This window comes from Colias philodice, chromosome 25 (genome assembly GCF_061535455.1).
Source record: "Colias philodice isolate Cphi_HAF_F1 chromosome 25, ilColPhil1 Martin Lab GWU primary, whole genome shotgun sequence".
Taxonomy (NCBI): Eukaryota; Metazoa; Arthropoda; class Insecta; order Lepidoptera; family Pieridae; genus Colias; species Colias philodice.
The window spans coordinates 5096228-5116768 of record NC_143110.1 but is presented as its reverse complement, the minus strand read 5'-3'; the positions used below and the strand labels follow the sequence as shown (position 1 = coordinate 5116768).

The 20541-nt window shown below is 33.2% G+C and overlaps 5 protein-coding genes across 6 annotated transcripts in view; 4 read left to right on the top strand and 1 right to left on the bottom strand.

The window, feature by feature from the left end:
* LOC149477372 (sodium- and chloride-dependent transporter XTRP3) overlaps positions 1-18545 on the top strand; it is a 68098-nt gene extending 49553 nt beyond the window's left edge. The window contains exon 13 of the transcript XR_016317631.1: positions 18502-18545. The gene's annotated coding sequence lies outside the window, so the exon portion shown is untranslated. The remainder of the gene's footprint in view (positions 1-18501) is intronic.
* kappaB-Ras (NFKB inhibitor interacting Ras like 1) lies at positions 14-3773 on the bottom strand. 2 transcript variants are annotated; one of them, XM_089710736.1, is made up of 3 exons: positions 3332-3773; positions 2225-2394; positions 14-1748 (listed from the first exon to the last, which is right to left on the bottom strand). In XM_089710736.1, the coding sequence occupies exons 1-3, from the start codon at positions 3552-3554 to the stop codon at positions 1488-1490; spliced, it is 654 nt and encodes a 217-aa protein (XP_089566862.1). In that variant the 5' UTR covers positions 3555-3773; the 3' UTR covers positions 14-1487. The 2 variants fall into 2 exon arrangements, with proteins under 2 accessions (XP_089566862.1, XP_089566863.1); XM_089710737.1 differs by having other exon boundaries at positions 3344-3773.
* Dpm1 (Dolichyl-phosphate mannosyltransferase subunit 1) lies at positions 3909-6486 on the top strand. Its single transcript, XM_089710735.1, has 5 exons — positions 3909-4066; positions 4149-4359; positions 4726-4916; positions 5181-5264; positions 5868-6486. The coding sequence occupies exons 1-5, from the start codon at positions 3939-3941 to the stop codon at positions 6001-6003; spliced, it is 750 nt and encodes a 249-aa protein (XP_089566861.1). The 5' UTR covers positions 3909-3938; the 3' UTR covers positions 6004-6486.
* Positions 8252-9876, top strand: LOC149477373 (uncharacterized). Its single transcript, XM_089711045.1, has 4 exons — positions 8252-8479; positions 8690-8755; positions 9384-9423; positions 9632-9876. Exons 1-4 carry the CDS (start codon positions 8262-8264, stop codon positions 9857-9859), a joined length of 552 nt encoding a protein of 183 aa, XP_089567171.1. The 5' UTR covers positions 8252-8261; the 3' UTR covers positions 9860-9876.
* Positions 10095-20291, top strand: LOC149477371 (heparan-alpha-glucosaminide N-acetyltransferase-like). Its single transcript, XM_089710753.1, has 11 exons — positions 10095-10496; positions 11260-11479; positions 12026-12149; positions 13679-13855; positions 14304-14475; positions 14866-14939; positions 15200-15333; positions 15857-16024; positions 16572-16795; positions 17955-18333; positions 18539-20291. The coding sequence occupies exons 1-10, from the start codon at positions 10250-10252 to the stop codon at positions 18131-18133; spliced, it is 1719 nt and encodes a 572-aa protein (XP_089566879.1). The 5' UTR covers positions 10095-10249; the 3' UTR covers positions 18134-18333; positions 18539-20291.
* The last annotated feature ends 250 nt before the right edge of the window (positions 20292-20541 follow it).

Sequence of the window (20541 nt, the reverse complement as noted above, 5' to 3'; positions counted from 1 at the left end):
TTGTTTATTCTTATCTTTGTGTATTTATTCATTTAACATCAACATACACACTACATAAACATAATATGTATTTTATAAATATAAACGATATATAGTTATATAATACATATATTAATTAGTCTTATTTCTACAAATTCTGCTATCAAAGTACATTAATAAAATCTATGCCCCAAACTTTCTCATTATATGAGATGAATGATAAAACATATTTACATTTTATGGGGCAAATTAAGTACATAATAAAGTATTTAAATACATGTATAAATAAAATACTGATTTTATGAGATTTGAATGCCATAAATCACGTTTAAACATTTTTAACTTAAATATAAAATACCTGTTTGTTTAAAATACTAAATAATTTAAATTAAAGAGTGCAACAAAAATCAATAAATAGTTCCTACACTGCAATTTAAGCTTAAATTCGATAATATTTAAGCCTCATGTTCATGGTTAACCTTTGTGTAACAGTTGATCAAGAATGTTGCTGGAAAATCAATTTAAATGTTGTTGCGAATCGGGAAAAAAAAACATCAACTCTACAACATGCAGTATTGCCAGAAACATGTTGACAACAGCTCTTCAGCATGTTTTCCAATTTTATATACTTAGTTTTATAGCATTCAAAAAGATGGTGTGGAATGTCCCTTTGACACATAAAACCGAAATGAGTAGAATAAATTCGATTGCTCTGTCGGGATCACGGTTAGCCGAAAGGTCAAGGCGTCGCCCCGTCATGGCAAAAGACGGTTGGTTGATGACGAAAGGTTCGAATCCCGCCTCGTGATCTAATTTTTTTTAATTCTTTAAAAAAATTGAACAAATTTTGTTGCTAAACAAAGTGTACCATGAATATGGAGCTAAGTTTTGTGTTACTACTATTAGAAGAATCATGCCTTTAATAACTTGCCATACCTATTTTATTATGTTTGTAAATTTTTCTACACAGTAAATAATACATAAGTACAATTCTAATAAATAAGTACATAATATTAAATATTTTTGATAAATTAATTTACTTTCAATCAGATCATTTTAGGTGGTTTTTATCTAAACATACTAGTTTTATAGAAATGCTTATCCTTATAGAATTAATAATTATGATTAATATAATCAAATTTAAAATCATTTTAAGAAGCTACACAATGACATTTTATGAGATTTATGGAATCTCTTGAAGATGGAAATTGTATTGAAGTAAGCCCTTCGTATAGTCAAACGGATTTGAAGAGACAATTGAAATTATATTCCTTTTCACAAAATTTTTCATTCTATCAAGAAAAAGCGGTAGAGACAGATCCAAAAACATTATAAATTGTTATCCTATTCGGAATGAACTGCACATTTGTATATATTATATTCTGTCCTAACCGTAACAAAAAAATTGTTTGACCGTCACTAAAGGCTCTCACATAACCGCTAGGGTTACCAGTGCCAATAAATCTCTATGGATGATAGCAAAAAGGGCATAGATTAAAAAGGTAATGTTACATCGCGTCACTTCGATTATTTTTCTGCGTAAGTTTGCTTAACGTACTCAATTGTGGGAACGCAGTTTTATTTTGAACTGGGTTCAGTTTTGAAGTCATGAAAATGAACGGTTCATATAATGACGCACGGTCCATTGCGGATACTTCGAAATGCCTTACCTTCTCTCTAGCACACCAGTTGGACGCTTTCGAGCATGTGTTTTCAAGACTGTTGACTACGTCTGGGCCTGTTCGGTTCCCGATTACTAGCATTACAACCTGAAATCAAGAAAAAGAAAAATATTAACTTTCTTATAAGAATAAAAGTAACAAAATACATTTCGAAACAAACACAATATAACTAATTTTAAGTAACACATCTCTAGATATATTGTGATGTGTGTTATGTTATAGTGTGATAACATAAATTGTTATCAAAATTAAACTTATATTAAAAAAACTAGCTTTCCGCCCACGGCCTTTGTCGTTCTGTATAAAACCTTATAAATTATAAAACCTCCAAGAACCACTCTGTCTATTAAAAAAAACCGCATCCAAATCCGTAGATTTATACACTGCTGCTGCGGCTGAAAGCGACTATGATTTAAACTATGTGGTTCACCTACATACATACTTTTTTACACACAAACAACAACCCACACATCATTTCATGTCAACATTAAATACATTCAATAGTCTATTTTTCACTGTAGTTAAATAAATATATTTTTATATTGCATGTGTGTAATTCCTACCTCCTTTTTATCCTTATTCCTATCAATATCCTTCTTCAAATACATAAGCACGTCGAGAGACTCGGGTCGCGTAGTGTCGTACACCATGACAAAGCCCTCTGCAAAGCCCAGGTAATGCCTCTGGAGTACTTGGTTGGTTGTGAGCTGCATAGTCGGTGACTGTGGAGGACCTATATGATATGGACTATAATTATCTTCTAGTAATATGGAGCAATAGAATGAATAATGTTGAAGAATTATAGTTTTATTTTTGGGACCTAATAATAATATTTTATTAGTTTGGGACCTATATACGAAATGGATTATAAGATTAAAGCAAGACTATTGTGCTCAATTTTTTGGTTTGATTCCCGGTTGATGCAAGTAAATTTTCGAAACTTGTTGAATGCAGTTCTATTTCTTTTTAAAAATAAAGGAATGTTTCCTTTCAGCAAAATTTGCTATCTTCGGTATTTTAAGTACTTTCTCTCCAGGGTCCATTGAAAATTTCCACACTGTATATATAGCCTATAGCCTTCCTCGATAAATGGGCTATCTAACACCTTAAGAATTTTTCTAATCGGACCAGTAGTTCCTGAGATTAGCATGTTCAAACAAACACAACAAACTCTTCAGCTTTATAATATTAGTACAGATTTTTTATATGGATCACTTCTGTATTTTACTTTTCTATTTGGATATATTTCGTAACACAAAGTTAAAAATATCTTAGGGTGGATAGTTTTTATAAACTATGCCACCACACAATTTCTTTTTGCATAAAAAATAATTGAATTATTTCTGTAGACATGTCAATTTCGAATAATTTAGGAAAAATACCGAATAATTACAAATTAAAGACTCCTTACATAATGGAATTTAATTTTAAAAGATAATAATAAGTACTCTACTTGTGATTAATTGTTACAATATATTTTTCCTGTAAGGTCTATAATTTCCAATTATAATACTTACGTACAATTAAATACAAGCAAAAACCAATTATGTATGTACAATCCTTAAAATTATTGTTGTGCGAAACAGGCAGCATTTGTGTTGTTACGTGTTCTCAAGTATTATATACAAAGCTTCAGCATGAAAAGCTCTATTTAATTGAAGTTTTTAAACCTTTTAACTCGCCTGTGAGGGGGGGCTCCAAACCCGCCGTATCATAGAAACATACGCGTTCTTTTGTGCCTCGATCTGTTTCTATATTGGCCACATAAATATCTTCGATAGTGGGGTAAAACGATGACTTCAAATTCACGCTGCCATATATAAGCTGCTCCAATATCGCAGTTTTTCCCACGCCTTTCATACCACATACGACTACTTTGCTAGTTTTACCCATGTTTAGATTTTTATAACTTTCACTTCATAACTTTAAGTTTTATAGCCCACGTACCTACTTAAAAATGAAAGAGAAGAAAATGTTTTAGATTTCTATAAGGAAACAGTTACGGAATTTACTGCACATAAATATATTGAAAAACGCAATTCCATTAGTATATACAAATTATTCGCAAAATTTTACACCGAATAAAGAAAATAAACAGATTTTTCTAATTGTCAAATGACGACCAATGTTTTGACATTGACAAATTTGAGAAAAATTCTTGCTACATTAGAAAATATTATCGTTCTGAAACTCGATTTCTTGTCGTGGTTTGTCCTTGTTTTATAATTTATTGTCACTTGTCAGATGTCATTTGTCAACAGTTGACACTTTGACAGCATGGCGGCCAGCACAGTGGATTCGGAAATCACAAAAAGTGATAAATATTCAATATTATTACCAACTTACAACGAAAGAGAGAATCTACCTATCATAATCTGGCTAATTATTAAATATCTGGACGGAAGGTACTACTTTTATTGACTTTACGCTAGTTCATTACGTGTTCCAATTTATTCATGTTTTGCAATAATATTATCTGATTTTCAGTGGAATAGATTTCGAAGTGATAGTAATAGATGATGGGAGCCCCGACGGTACATTGGATATAGCAAAACAGTTGCAAGACATCTATGGATCAAATAAAATCGTCCTTCGTCCTCGTGAAAAGAAGTTGGGCTTAGGAACTGCCTATATACACGGAATCAAACATGCTACCGGCAATTTTATTATTATTATGGATGCTGATTTAAGTCACCATGTAAGTAAAGTTTAAAAACGGCTTTGCATATTTTCAAGCTAGATTTGTTGAAGCCTTTGGTCACAAAGTCTATTATACTTAATTGGATTCAGTGAGTTATCCATAGTTTTGTAGTGAATTACAATAAGTACTGGAACAATGTTATTATGCCACTCAGTATCAACACTATAATATGCCTATTAAAATATTTTTTAAGTTTGTTCATTGGTCAATAATACCAGCATAACTTTAATTAGTATCTGAAGGCCCTAAAATTTTTTTTTAATGATAGGTACCTTAGAATTGTTTCAATGGATTTTTTGTATTTTTATTTCAGTTCAAAGTATAATATATTTTGTTATATAAATTTTCAATTATTGTCAACAGCCAAAATTCATACCGGAATTCATAGAACTACAGAAAGAACATGACTATGACATAGTGACTGGTTCCCGCTATATAAGTGGTGGTGGAGTGTATGGATGGGACTTCAGAAGGAAGTTGATATCCAGAGGGGCTAATTTCCTTACACAGACACTCCTTAGACCTGGTGTTTCTGATTTAACTGGCTCTTTTAGGTGAGAAAATTGATCAATATTCTAATTTTGATTATATATTTTTCTTGGTCATTAGCCAGTTATAATAAACACGATTAGAAAACATATATTACATATGTAATTTTAGGATGGTCATTATTTTTGGGAATATCGCACCTGTAAAAATACTTCAAATTTTGTGAACTGCTAAACTTTTTTTAATAATATTGATTGAAAAACACAGGCTTTGTATGGACAGAAAAATTGTTAAGTCATGAGGTACAGTATTTATTTTATTTTTTACAGATTATACAAGAAAGATGTATTACAAAAACTAGTGGAAAGCTGTGTGTCAAAAGGTTATGTGTTCCAGATGGAAATGGTGATAAGGTAAAAATAATTCTTTTTACTTTTGTGTTTTGTATATTAGTTAAAAAAAAGTGCTACATTAGCAATCAAGAACGTTTGGTTTCATTGGTGCTTTTCACTTTAAATATTGATATACCTGTATGTATTGTTGACATATTAATAACTCAGCCCCCGGAATCACAGACACAATACAAAATCTATTATGTCATGGACCGATCGGGCCGTTCGGGGCTCAATGGGTTAATTTTATATACCAGAGTATCCAATTATGGAATACATACATTTTTATCTGGCCAAGTATAGGTACTATTTGGAAATAGTAAGTATACTTGATTAGATTATCATCCTAAGTTCCTATCTACAAGTACAAACTTATGTTACTGTTCTCGTAAACCCATCTGACTAGGGCCCTTCCGGCCTCCTCCACTCAAGCGACAGCCCAAGCCTAGGTTCGAGATCCCTGTCAAGGCGCATGTCGCTACCAGGGTGAACCTTCAGTTCACCCACACATCTGTGTTAAAATGTAGAAGCCCTTCTGGCTAACATTGAAAGGCATCACACAAAAAAAAATGTTCTCGTAAAATATGTTTATTACATATTTTAATGTATATTACATTGTTACAGAGCGAGGCAGCTAAACTTCACTATTGGAGAAGTGCCAATAACTTTTGTAGATAGAGTGTACGGTGAATCCAAGTTAGGAGGTACTGAGATTGTGCAGTTTGTGAAAGCCCTATTATATTTATTTGCCACCACATAATATATAAATATGTATTTTTTTTATACTTATTAAGAGAGTAAAAATTAACATTTAAACATGTCTTTTTTGTTTGATATTCATAGTTAGAAATTCTTTATACTCCATGTAAGCATTTTATTAATATGTAAGTTCCTGATAAAAAGTTTTATACTATTTGAAATCAACTGTTGTCTTTTAAAAGTATAGTCAATACTTTTAAGGAAGGCCAAGGCAAAATTTTGGTGCTGACAACACTTAGAAAATATAATAAAAACAATACCAGTTTACTAGAACTAAAAACACTCAAGCCTGATACTCTTATAATCTACAGTCTATTGAATGATCATGATGAGTAATATATATATGTACTTTTTTATATGTGTCTGATACTCTGTGAAATTTGATTGAATAAATGGTCCATTAGTTATATTTTCACAGGTATATTAGTACAATTATATAAGTAACTATATTTGTATATTATGGAAATAAATAATTTGTATAAGATTTGTATTTTCTTTTTCATAGTGTACCAAAATCATACAGTATAAACAAGATAGTGTTGCCAACAAGCTAAAAGTCAGTCAATGTTGCCTGATAATTAAAAATTATCCATAAATAAACCTCCAAAGTGTACCAGTGCACACCACACTGTGCACGTGCTGTGCACTGGTACACTTTATGGCGGCTGTGAATATCGTGCGAGTCGTTGCACAGAACACAATTTCAGGTGTCAGTGGGACGCAAGAGAGCGGGCTACTCACAGACATGTATCAAGATAGACTAAGCGAGTGTATGTACTTCCCGTGTCCAAACTAAGATTATGAAACTTACTTGACGCTGGCCTACACTCAGTCCGCGCTTGCAGTTCGCCAAGGAAAGACGTGAAGCTGAATAAAGTAAAATGCCGAATTACGCCGTTATAAACTGTAGAAACTCCACAGCTGTGAGTGGCCGAGTTAGCAGAGATGTTTCCTTCCACCGGTAAGTAATTTTCTAATCAGAATATGCACTATTTATTTTAAAATCAAATAAAGAATATCTGTGGAAAACGATCGTGACAAACACGGATACCAAATCATACGAAATGATTCGGAATACATTGCGGCTTTTACTTGGCACGGTAAAGATCGAGTCGTATGATAACAAGCAATGAATAGCGTCTTCTCATTTTTCTGTTCTCATTTTTCTGTCCAATTTTGTGGTTAGTGATGTTCATTTGATGCAACAGTTCTCGATTCTAATCGATTTTATAATCGAACAGAAAAATGATAATTTGAAGGAGCAATTTTTCAGAAAAAAAGGCATAGATTTTTTTTGTCATTTAATACGACTTGACCTAGAACTTTTAAGTATTTTAATACAAAGGTACTAAAAATAAATATTATGACATGGACGCCATTAGTTAAAGTGTCATCTTGGGAGTTTTTTAAGAAAACTCCTTATTGCTTAGACTATGTTTGTTTTTTCAGTTTTCCAAGTAACCCGAACATAAAAGAAAAATGGATTGATGCAACGGGACATAAAGATTGATTGATTGACAGTTTCATTACTTTCTTTCGATGGCCTCTCTAGTACGTAGTACACGGTAACTCAATGGGCATATGTAAGAAAAAGCTAAAACACATTAGTTTACTTGTTAGAATATTAAAAGGTTTATAAATTTATTTTATCATTCCTCTGTCTATGGTAATTATCATTTTTCTGTCTTGAATCGATTTAGTAATCGATTACGATTCATTTATTTAATTACCTCTTAGACATAGATCTAGTTTGATCTGATTTCTTTCGATTTACTTCGATGGGATAGGACGATACTAGAATCGCCGCGCGAGTGGCGTCCTAATCGATTTAGCGTAAAATGAAATTACCATCACTAAAAAGCGCTCGTGACGTCATAACGCGTCAAGGTCAGTACAAAAAATATGACACGCTTGGTTTTCATACAGATCGCGGTACTTGCGTAGTCTATCTATGTCTGTGGGGCTACTCGACTTACGCACCTTGCGACTCGCAGCTAATATCCGAGCCGCAATAAATAATGGCGTCACCAGTATGAATGTATGAAAATATTCATAAAATCTCGAAATTTTTAAATTTTCATTGAGACGGTCCTATAAGTAGTTTAGTTGAGGTTACTTGCGTAATTTATTTTGAACTACACTATTGTTAAAGTTTGACAACCACTGTTTAATGTTTGAAGTTTGAACAAGTGTTTCAAATGTTATGTTTACACATAAATACTCAACAAACATACGCTGTATGTTCATTTTCCAATTACGATGTACAAATTAACTCTGTTACTGCTCTCTTGTTTTTTCATAACTATTGTTATAAGTAAAACTTCAACAAATAATGTAAGCGAAATATCTAAGCATAATGCAACTAGGATTATATGGGTACTGAATTTAAAGGATGGCCTAGAAATTGATAAATTAAAATCTGCTAACGAAGCCGAAAAAATGGTATTTAAAAGTTTGATCGCGCCTACAATAAGGCGGTAAGTAATAAATATTACTTGTGTTTTTTTTTATTGCGAATTATTTTCAAAAATAATATTTGAAGTAGGTAACGGAGAAGTTATAAAGAAATTAGAAAAGTAGGTAGCTTTTAAAAAAGTCTTGTATAATAGTCAAATAAATAAAACAGTTATTCATGAAGAACTTTTCTTTTCAAACAATAAATAAAGTAATTTACAATTTTTCCACAGTTATAAAGAAGAAAACAAGGCATGTAACGAATCAATAGCGAATGAAACTGTCGACTGCTGCACACAGTTTTTCCATTATTTTAGAGCTTGTTTTAGAGTAATGGCTCTTAGTCTATTATTTAATCTAGATTATGAATTATTTATAGTCTGTCCACTATAAGAATTGCTTTTTGACAGCTCGACGGGTGATACCAGAAGTGATGTTCAAAAGATTATCGATTGTGATGCCATTTCAATTATAAATTCAAAATATTATCATAAATCGAATCAGGTACGTAAATAATAATTACAACGTAAACGTACTAATAAGATATGTAATAATAAGACCACATATCTATGCATTGTATGTTAATACTAAACTAAACTAATATTTTATTATTTATTGGTTTCTATCTTACAATTTGGTTGTCTTTACGTTTAAATTATATAACATAAAAGAAGAGTTTTTCTGTATCGGATATATTTTACAGAGTATTTCCATCGATTATTTTAATCTATCGACCCATCATTGAATAATTCTGTGTAGGCATCACTAAGTGGGCGGGACTTGTCCATGAAGTACGATAATTACTCAGATTGCTCTTATGATAATTATTTGTATGACATTTTAACATAGACAATACAATTATACATAGGCGTGAAGCTGTCAAAAAGCAAATAATATAATGGACAGAGTATACTTTTTTTGTTTCAGCATAACTTATTCTACAGATATAATGAATCCTAAACTCACAGTAAGTGTAGATACTTATATTAAATAAAAACACAAATTTTATTGATGTCTATTTATTTAAAAAGAAAAACGGCATTTGTGTTTTCGATTCACGCAATAGTTTTATAAAAAAAATATAACATTTTGTGTAAATTTTATCATTATTATTACACTATCTACAATATTATTTAATGTTCACGTCTTTATAACTGAATTGTTCAATTTCACAGCTTTATTTCCTTGGACCATATACATCTCTGGTAGTAAACTTTGGAGACGAAAATTTACATTACTTTATAAATCCACCATCACCGTTGCCACGTTGGTTTTATGACACTCACAAAAATTTCGAACAGAAAGGCCGCTCTTTTTACGTAGATATTCCTAAGGAAATACATTATGAATTTTACAAACAATTTTATGATCTCTTACAGCTATTTATAAGTTATCCTGTGTAACTTTAAATAAATGAATTTATCAGTGACCGAGTTTTTTTAATTAAATAAAACATTAACAAGCACCATGACAAGCACCGATATTAATTAAGCTGACACTGACATTATCACACGTAGTGTGCGCAAGGGTCCCTATTTGAATTCAACGTACTCTGCGCTAAAAAAATAATTTAAAAAAAATTGTAATGACAGATATAGGAATGTCATTTTCAAACAGACAAATGACAATGACATTTTAACAATGATGATTCAGAATATGACAATTTAGGAACATTTGTTTTCGCAATTTTGCTTTTGCATTGTTTCGGTGTCGTTTCCTTTGTATCGCGTGGACAATTTTCAAGGAGACAATATTTTGATTACCAATGTATGTAGCGCAAGAGGGTTTAAAAAATGCTCGGCCAATTTGAAAATATCGGTGCGTTCATACGTGACTGCAATGGAACAAAATTGCAATACGACCAAGCTTGTTTGGAAATAATTACTGATGAAAAGATCAGTTTTTGGAGTCAATATGAGGAATGCGAGGATTGTATGTTATTGGAGACTGTCAAGTTGCTGAAGACCGGTGCAGTCGTCCTTGATACCATAAGCCCTTTGCGCTATGCCATACGAAACGGTGTCGGGGAAATTTGCAATGGTAAGCGAGTTTTGCGTTGATTATTAATTTGTTCATTATATAACTGGTTTTGTAAAGGTGAATAATAAATTGTCCGTGTACTTTTCATGTACACAATATTATGAGATTGTTAATTTATAGTTGTCTAGAGGAAGTTTGTTCTTTTATTTACAAAGATAAGTAATGTTTAGGTCAAATGAGTCACAATTAAATATCAATATTTACTAATACATTGTATCCTCAACTCGATAATGATTTAACACATGTTGGTATCTGATAAAGATGAATACTTGACATAATCACAATCTTTTTAAATTATCAATACATATTTACAATATCCCTTTGTTTAGATTATATCTTGCTGCTACTTATCTCACATATTCGCAAAACTAACATTTATATGAATCTAATGATGGACATTAAAAAATTGAAAAAAATCATCAATCTAGTAAGTCATCAATGCACCTTTGAGGGTTTTATAAGATCACTATTGGAATTGCAACAAATTAATGTATATGTGTGTACATAAATTGTGTCCAAGATTTTTCTTAGAGTTCAATAGACCAACGGAACGACGGCAGCAGTCGACGTATTGACTGCTGCCGTCGACATGTGGCGACGGCTGAAGTAGCCTCTGCCGTTCACAACTTGCCGTTCGTCTGTAAGAAGTCTTAGAGTTCATTATTATTGTTCATCACATAACAAAAGCAGCTATAAAAGTTTCTATTTTCTACTATTGTAAGTGTTATGGCCTTTAGAAAAAATATTTTATTACCTCTTATAGGCACCTATGAGTTTGACGAATTTGGCCAGTACTCCATCAATGTCACTGAAGTTGTCAAAGACAATTGCCAGCCCAGGATGAAGGCGGAACCCGATGCGGCCTTCTTGCCAATTCTTACGGCAGTTGTAGTGCTCTTGTCTATGGCCACACTGTGGTATATTGTGAAGGGCATCGGTAAAAGGGTGGTGGCTGGACGGTTGTATGCTAGATATTTTGCAAGGTAAGATTTAGTTTATATACAAATTTTAAAGGAATATAAAGTATAGAATATTTTTTATAAGTCTTGAGAGTTTAGTAGTGATAAACCTAAATATCGGATTATATTTTTAAGTATTTTATTAATGTTCATCATCATGTAATAATTAAAATTTCAACTGCTTTAACGTCGAAATAATACATCTATACTAATATTATAAAGCTGAAGAGTTTGTTTGTTTGTTTGTTTGTTTGTTTGAACGCGCTAATCTCGGGAACTACTGGTCCGATTTGAAAAATTCTTTCGGTGTTAGATAGCCCATTTATCGAGGAAGGTTATAGGCTATATATCATCACGCTACGACCAACAGGGGTGGAGCCACGGGGGTGAAACCGCGCGGAGCAGCTAGTATATAATATAACTTTTTTTTCTGTCCTGTACAGTGTGTACATCGTCGAGAAAAATGTAGGAACTATTTTTTTTTTTCAACTTTTTACACAAAAAAAAAACATATTTAAAATTTACCTACTGTAATATAGCCATAATATTATATTTTATTCATTGTTACAGAGAGGACAATGAACTCGGTTCCGAGACGCGCGTGCTGACAACAGAAGCGAGCGTGCCGCGCTCGCCGACACGCTCGCGTCTCCGCTCCCTTGACATATTTAGGGGATTCTCTATCGCTCTTATGGTAATTTATTTGATTGTGTTTTGAAGTGAAACTTCTTTTGGCGCGTTTAGAGTTTAAAATTTCAAAGTCGTGTCATGGCAATACCGTTACGTCATGGAATAATGCGACGAATTTGGTATCTTTGAATCTTGCCAAAAGAGTTTTACTTCTGACAAGTGTGCTCGGCACATACGCTCTTTTTTAAGTAATTAGGCAACATGGTAAAGTTGAAAAAACTTGAAGTACATGAGTTACGTAGCCCATAGCGCTAACTAAATTTAAGTAAGTTTTATCATCGTCATAATTTTCACATTTTCTCTAAAAAAGCATGTAGAAAACGGTGATGAAGTATAATAAAAATATATTATCAAATTTTGGTAGTTATGTTGTACACTTTCTTTTTTCTCATTCTAGCAAAAATCATGCTCTTTTTATGTTTTTAATGGCCTGGTTACAAATTTGTAGGTTTACCATTGAACCACAAAATGTATTCACCTCCTTGTTTCTCTCTTCATATCATTATTGCTACTGAGTCCTTTCATAAAAACCGTTTACATGCTAGACACAATAATGCAGTTTATTGATGAATCTAATTAAGATAATGAAATGGGTCAAGATCATATTATACATATACATATCAATCATAGCAACAACTGTGTCTTAATTGCACATGGCACATTATTTGCTCGAATTTTCTAGTCATCGAAAAAATGTTTAAATTTATAAAAATAGAAGTGATTAACAGATAGAACTACAAATCATTCATATACTTAATACACACATTGAATAGACAAAATGCAATTGATTCAAGGTGACTCATTAATAATATAGTCATTGTTCAGAACTGTGTTGTGTATGTGGGAAAATTATCAAGAGAAACATTTACGATAACGTTTAGTACTATTTTGAATTAGCTATTCATAAATTGACATAAATCTTATCTGCGTAAAATAATTTTGAAGAAAGGACTATTTAATTGTGGATATAAGTTATGCAATGCAAGCTTTAAAAGGGAATTACTGGATAATATAGATCGCAGATATTTAATTTACCTGTAATATCTTAATCTACATGTAACAACTATGAAAATTCTAAAGCATTATGTACACAACATTCCAGTGAAGTAAACTATAGTAATTATTATCGTATTATCGCGGGAATGAACACGCTAATATATTATTATTATAAGCCAAGGGAGAGATTTTTTTTTATTTCTTCCACTGTTGGATCTGTACATGATCCGTTAATGCTACAGGATTTATATGTACCACGGATAAAGGCGGGGCGGACCTTTTATTAGCTTTACTTAGAATATGCTTCAATGTAACCAACTCCTTTTGATTTTCTACACTTATCAAGGATCGTTGACAATACAATAGTTTCTTTAGTTGTTTATTCAAGTGTGTTTTTTTAGTTTTTTTTTTTAAGAATTTTTCTATAATTATTAGAATGCAATATGTTCTACAAACATTCAGCACGTGGTTATGGATGTATTGTGACGATGATTTAAAACTACGTATAATATATTATATATTTTTATATTTCTATAGATATTCGTAAACGCCGGCGGCGGTGGTTACCGCATATTCTCGCACTCAGCGTGGAACGGTCTCACGGTGGCAGACGTGGTGTTTCCGTGGTTCGCGTTCGCGATGGGTGAAGCCCTAGTGCTCTCACTCAACGCTAGACTGAGGACTTCGCTGCCGAGGACCAGTGCGTTGAAGCAGGTGGGTTTTATTGCTTACAATAAATTCCTCATAAGTATGTCTTTTTGTAAAAGTATAATGAAAGGTTTTTTTTTTGTTTCGTGCTCTTCAGTTTTAATAAATTGTCTGCTTACACACAGTAATAAAGACCGCCCGCTGTATAAAAATCTAAAATTTGAGAAAAATTATAAAAATCTTGACGAATAAAAGTCCCAAAATTGATATTTAGGATTTTCTGCCTGTTTTTTGAATGCTAATCTCGAAATATAGCCGATCTCGATGTTTACTTTACTTCACATACGTGTTTGTCGTCAATGATATTGAAAATAAGAATTTACACACATTTTTTGTTTATTGTAAGGAGATTTATATAATATGAACATTAAAAAACAATTCAATCATGGGCAAAAATCTTCATTCATAAAAATGTACCTTAATTCCCCATACTTAAGATTAATTTCTTCCACAGGTGGCCCAGCGCTCACTCCTAATGTCCCTCATCGGTATCTGCCTTAGTTCGGTGAATGTATCGTGGATGGATGTCCGTCTGCCCGGAGTGCTGCAACGGCTGGCCGCTATGTACTTCATTGTGGGTGCTCTAGAGTGCGCGTTCATGAGGACCAGCCAGAATATTACACCAGGTATTTATAATAGTTTGGTGATTTTTTGCTAGTGCTTTTCCACAAGTATTCGACTACTACGTCTATGATTGATCCCCAGCTTATAAAAATCGACACACATACATATTATACATGTAAACAAAAATATAGTTGTTGTGCGTTTATTTCAATCCATACTAATATTATAAATGCGAAAGTAACTCTGTCTGTCTGTCTGTTACTCAATCACGCCTTAACTACTGAACCAATTTGCATGAAATTTGGTATAGAGATATTTTGATACCCGAGAAAGGACATAGGATAGGTTTTATCCCGGAAATCCCACGGGAACGGGAACTATGCGGGTTTTTCTTTGACTGCGCGGGCGATGCCGCGGGTGGAAAGCTAGTATTTTATATTTTTATTTTGCAGGTCGTTCTCTGTTTCGCGATATAGCAGCCGGGTGGCAGCAATGGCTCGCAACGCTGTTGCTTGTTGCTATTCATGTAAGTATAAAAATACTGGGAACCTTTAAAACAAAATATTGTATTTCAGAAATTAGTAATGACAACGAAGTCAAATATTCAAAAATTTCCGACACGTGAAACCTTTTGTTACTATATTCAAATCTTGTTATTATAATGCAAAAAAAAACTCAACAACAAAACCTTATTTGCTCGCGTTAGCGTAAAATAAACGTTTCAAACGTCTCTTTTGTGTCATTTCAACATTTTCCTAATATAAATTGTATATTTAATTGCTCTAGATATGCATAACACTAACGGTAGCAGCGCCAGGATGTCCCCGAGGTTACCAAGGCCCTGGAGGTCTTCATCGCACAGCTCTTGGAGACTTTTCCCTACAAAATTGCACTGCTGGTATAGCTGGATACATTGACAGGTTCGTACTTGGGTCAAAGTTTGGTATCTTATTGTTTAACATTTCAATCACTTATATACAGGGCTCTATTGGTGTACTAAGCTGCAAGGCATTTATAGTTTTGAATTATTCTTTCCGTACTCAGCGTACGGAAAAAATACTTAAAAAAATGACGTCAAAATGTTGTTTTTTTTAAACATATTATTAATCGTATTTTTAAACTAGTAATGAAAAGACTAGTAAAATACACTATTTATTATATAATGTAGCTTTTTGTTAATGATTGAAATGAAATGAAATGAAATAAATTTATTTGTCCATTATATGTTTTACAATTAATGTACGACAGTGGGTCCCAAACTAAGTGAAATACTTGCGTCTTGGGACCCTGAGTTGCGCTTCTGATTGAATCGATTCTTCTGTTCGATTGAATTGTCAACATTATGAACTAGTGCTAATTATGATATGAATTGTATTTGACTATCATGTCTACTAATTAAAACAAAGGCTGCTTCAAATTAATTAATCACTTTGAAATTTCCAGAATGATCCTCGGCGCATCACACTTGCACCAAAGGGGCAGTTTCCGCAAGCTATACCACACTACAGTGCCCCACGACCCTGAAGGTCTACTGGGCATTCTGTCTGGAGTACTGGTGGTGCAGGCTGGGGCTCATGCCACCAGGATCATGCTGGTGTATAACCATGCCAGGTGAGATATTGTCCTGCGTTATCCTTGGGGCTCCAAAGGGGCAGGGGAAAGATTATATTACATATGGCAAAACGATTTTTGAAACAGTTATATATTCTTCCGCCAAAAGGGCAGGGGAAAGACTATATTACATTTGGCAAAGCAACTTTTGAAATAGTTTTAAGATTATCTTTTCAGTAACTGTACTGCTTCATTTAACGGAAGTTTTAGGTACGTAACTTCAAACTTCTTATGTAGGCACGAAATAAATGTCAAATATATTTACCGTAAAATTAATAAAGTTAAAAGATGAATAAAATGTTAACTCAGCCCTTTTTATAATGATTACTTCCACATTTACCATCTGACCTGACATCATATAATAATTAAATTCTCGTTATGAATGGTAAGTGAATTTCTAGTCAGTTTTATCATATCTTTTAAAAAATAAAGGAATGTTTCCCTCCAGCACAATTTGCAATAACCAGTATTTATTAAGTACTCCAGACTCTATAGAAAATTTCCACCTGTATATACATTCACTACTAAATATATACCTCTTCCACAGAGCACGAATAATGCGCTGGATATTCTGGTCCCTCATATTCGGTGTGTCCGGTGGAGCCCTATGCATGTTCACAAAGAACGGTGGGCCCATACCGATCAACAAGAACCTCTGGTCGGTGTCCTACTGCCTGGTGACAGCGGGCATGGCATTCTTCATACAAGCTGTGCTATACTTCCTAGTGGATTTGAAGACCAAGTGGGGTGGACGGCCTTTGTACTATGCTGGTGAGAATTAGTAGAATTATTTAGATATTTTGTGTCCGGTGGAGCCCTATGCATGTACAATAGGAACCTCTGGTCGGTTTCCTACTGCCTAGTGACAATGGGCATGGCATTCTTCATACAAGCTGTGCTATACTTCCTCGTGGATTTGAAGACCAAGTGGGGTGGACGACCTTTGTACTATGCTGGTGAGAATTAGTAGAATTATTTAGATATTTTGTGTCCGATGGAGCCCTATGCATGTACAATAGGAACCTCTGGTCGGTTTCCTACTGCCTAGTGACAATGGGCATGGCATTCTTCATACAAGCTGTGCTATACTTCCTCGTGGATTTGAAGACCAAGTGGGGTGGACGACCTTTGTACTATGCTGGTGAGAATTAGTAGAATTATTTAGATATTTTGTGTCCGATGGAGCCCTATGCATGTACAATAGGAACCTCTGGTCGGTTTCCTACTGCCTAGTGACAATGGGCATGGCATTCTTCATACAAGCTGTGCTATACTTCCTCGTGGATTTGAAGACCAAGTGGGGTGGACGGCCTTTGTACTATGCTGGTGAGAATTAGTAGAATTATTTAGATATTTTGTGTCCGATGGAGCCCTATGCATGTACAATAGGAACCTCTGGTCGGTTTCCTACTGCCTAGTGACAATGGGCATGGCATTCTTCATACAAGCTGTGCTATACTTCCTCGTGGATTTGAAGACCAAGTGGGGTGGACGACCTTTGTACTATGCTGGTGAGAATTAGTAGAATTATTTGTGGTTATACATGATCAATAAGAAACTGATCTAAATAAAAGAAGTAACAATTTTATATTACATTGTCTCAAACTTTTCGTCTATATGTGTGTCGCGGAGTAGGGGAAAGTATAGACGCTCGTCAGAGCAGCTTTTATACCCTTAATGGGATATTATTCCAATTTTTTATTATTTAAATGTGTATAATGAGAAAAACAGTTTCACTTGTACGGTTTCATAAAACAACACAATACTTTTTTCCTATTAATTAAGTGTATAAAAATGACATTTTCATTGTTCAAAATAATAAATCCTATAAAAAATATGGTATAGAAAACAATAATTAGAATAAGTACTCCATATATCACATTTGTAAGATACTTCAAATAGAAGCAAATTTAATCCCCTTTTCTTTCAGGACAAAACGCGCTATTCCTCTACATAGGCAGCGAGCTACTAAAACGTCACTTTCCACTGTACTGGCGTGTGCCAGCGCCGACACACAGCCAGTTGCTGGCAACACACGCGGCGGCCATGTTGATGTGGCTCGCTGTAGGTGTTGCCCTGCATAGGAAACGGATCTTTATCACCCTATAAATATGGTCGAAATTCGTTTGCATATTTGAATTGGATAAATACGTTCGAATTTCTTTGGATACATACTGTCTTACCACAAAAAACTTTAGACAGTTTTTAACTTTAAGCGCGTGTTCTCTTTAATCTGGTTTTGTCGTATTTCACACAGACAACTATTAAATTGACAGATCCCGGGTTTAAAGTTAGACTGTGTTTATATTGTTTTGTGGTAAGACCAAGAAGCTTATATCTTATACACTGGAGATTTCAGTATGAACATTAACTTGTAACAAGAAAATATGACGTTGAATGACGCCTGTATGCTTTTTTATCCCTTTCACACCTAACTTGGCAAGTTGGTGTTAAGGTCCATCCGTGTGACCATTAAGGTCATAGTGCAATCTCCAGTGTATTATATATTATAAGCTTCTTGGGTATGACCAATTAAGTTCTTCTTTTGGTCATTTGTTCGTAAACTAAAGGGTGTTTTTGTCTCTTTCATTAATCAACTTTTTATAAATGTCTAGTTATTTGTTCTAGAATTATGACTTTCTCAGTCTTCTTTTTCTTAAGACTTCTGTATTGTTAGTAATGAAAGGCATGTTTAATTATATTTTCATTCCTACCAGAGATTTATAATACGTTATTTTAACCCTTGTGAGTAAAAATGTACATGGCAACTCCGACTGTAAAAAGTTTGACGTTGACGATGACGTAATGATAGCAACACTGATTTAGAAAAGGCCACGTTCGTTAGCTATTTAATCGCGTTCTATTGGATTGGAGAAAAGATCTGATGGAAGATTCGAGAAATTTTTACGTGACGTTGGAAAAGTCGTTTTTTATCGAATCATTTTTGAAGTTTGAGGGTAGGTACTTCCAATTTTAAAATTTTTAAAGGTTTCTATATCGTAAATTCACTAATTTTCTTTAATTTCTTTTTTGTTTGATCTTTGGAAAATAACTGAAAGCTACAGAACTCGCGATTAAATTAGGATTTAACTATAGACTACAACCGCGGCTGTAATTATCTGTAGTTCGTGCCACGTATTGTGATATTATTGGCGTTTATACAATTTATAAAATAAATATAACGTCCCTTTATCATGCTGAAAGAACACCAAATTTTAATCGAAGTAGAAATATTTTTATTTTTATACATGCTTGTAAGAGCAGCACTATTATAATATTTTTCAGAAATTTCTGGAAAGTTCACAGTTTCAGAGTTTTACTGTGACTTTATAGCTTAAAGTTGGTAATTAAATTTTATTCTCAATATAATATGTGCCTATAACTTCATGGTATTTCACTATTTATTCATTACTTTTTTCCACTCTATTTTTATATTATATGGATATAAGCTATTCCGTTATTAAGAAGATAGTAGACAGTATTAGATAATTTTACAGTCAAAAGTAAAAAATCTCTGAGAAGTTATTTTGATTTTACATAACCTATTCATCCCGAGCGATTTTTTAAGCTATTGCATAGCTTCTATCGCGGGCCTTGAGCACGGGGACCGAATCCAGAAATTCCGTAACGAAAAAAAACCTCACGCTCCCCACTCCGACGGGCAAGGAGGTGTGGTTTGAAGGCATAGCATGCAATAGCTTTACCGCGGCAGTCCCCGAGTGCCACACGTATTTTTTTTTTTTGGTAATTAATCAAGTAAAATTATTTAATATGTACCATGTTTATTATTTTTGTATTGTAGAGTATTATAATTCAATTATGATTTAAGATGTTTGAACAATGATATTATAAGTTAAAAGTGTAGAAAGATTATTATTATGTCGGGCTTATTAAGCACCATTTACATCAGTTGTCTCTTCTTCGCTTACGATAATTGAATCATGCCATCTTACTTTGACGTCTAATCATGTGTGCGTTAGTGTGCCGTTTTTGAAGATCGAATGTTGTATTGGTAACCTATCTACACCTTTTTACTTATAATATAATTGTGTTTGAATTATGTTGCATTCGCTAAATAACGCATTATTCTTTAACATCTTATTTCACTAAAAATAATACTACATAGTTTTAGTGTGTAATTATGCTCACATTCATTATTGTAATGTTTAGTTATTGTATATGATTGATTTTTTTTTAATTTGGTAATTAAAATTTACTTCAATTTATAGACAAATAGACAAATGTAAGAAATATTTATAAGAAAATATACAAAATGTTGAAAATGATGTTTTACTTAAAATACATGTACCTACCCATTTTATTTTTCATCGACTAAAGTGTCGAAAATTGTTTCTTTGATTATGGATATATTGAAAATCTATCGGCGCACAAGATACCAAGCTTTGTTTTAGCCGGTAGTTGTTGTTTTTAAAGAAACATCCATAAATATAGAACGTTTGGATCTCTAAAATGCTGATTTTCCGTTGATCGCGGTACTATTACGGATACGAAATAAA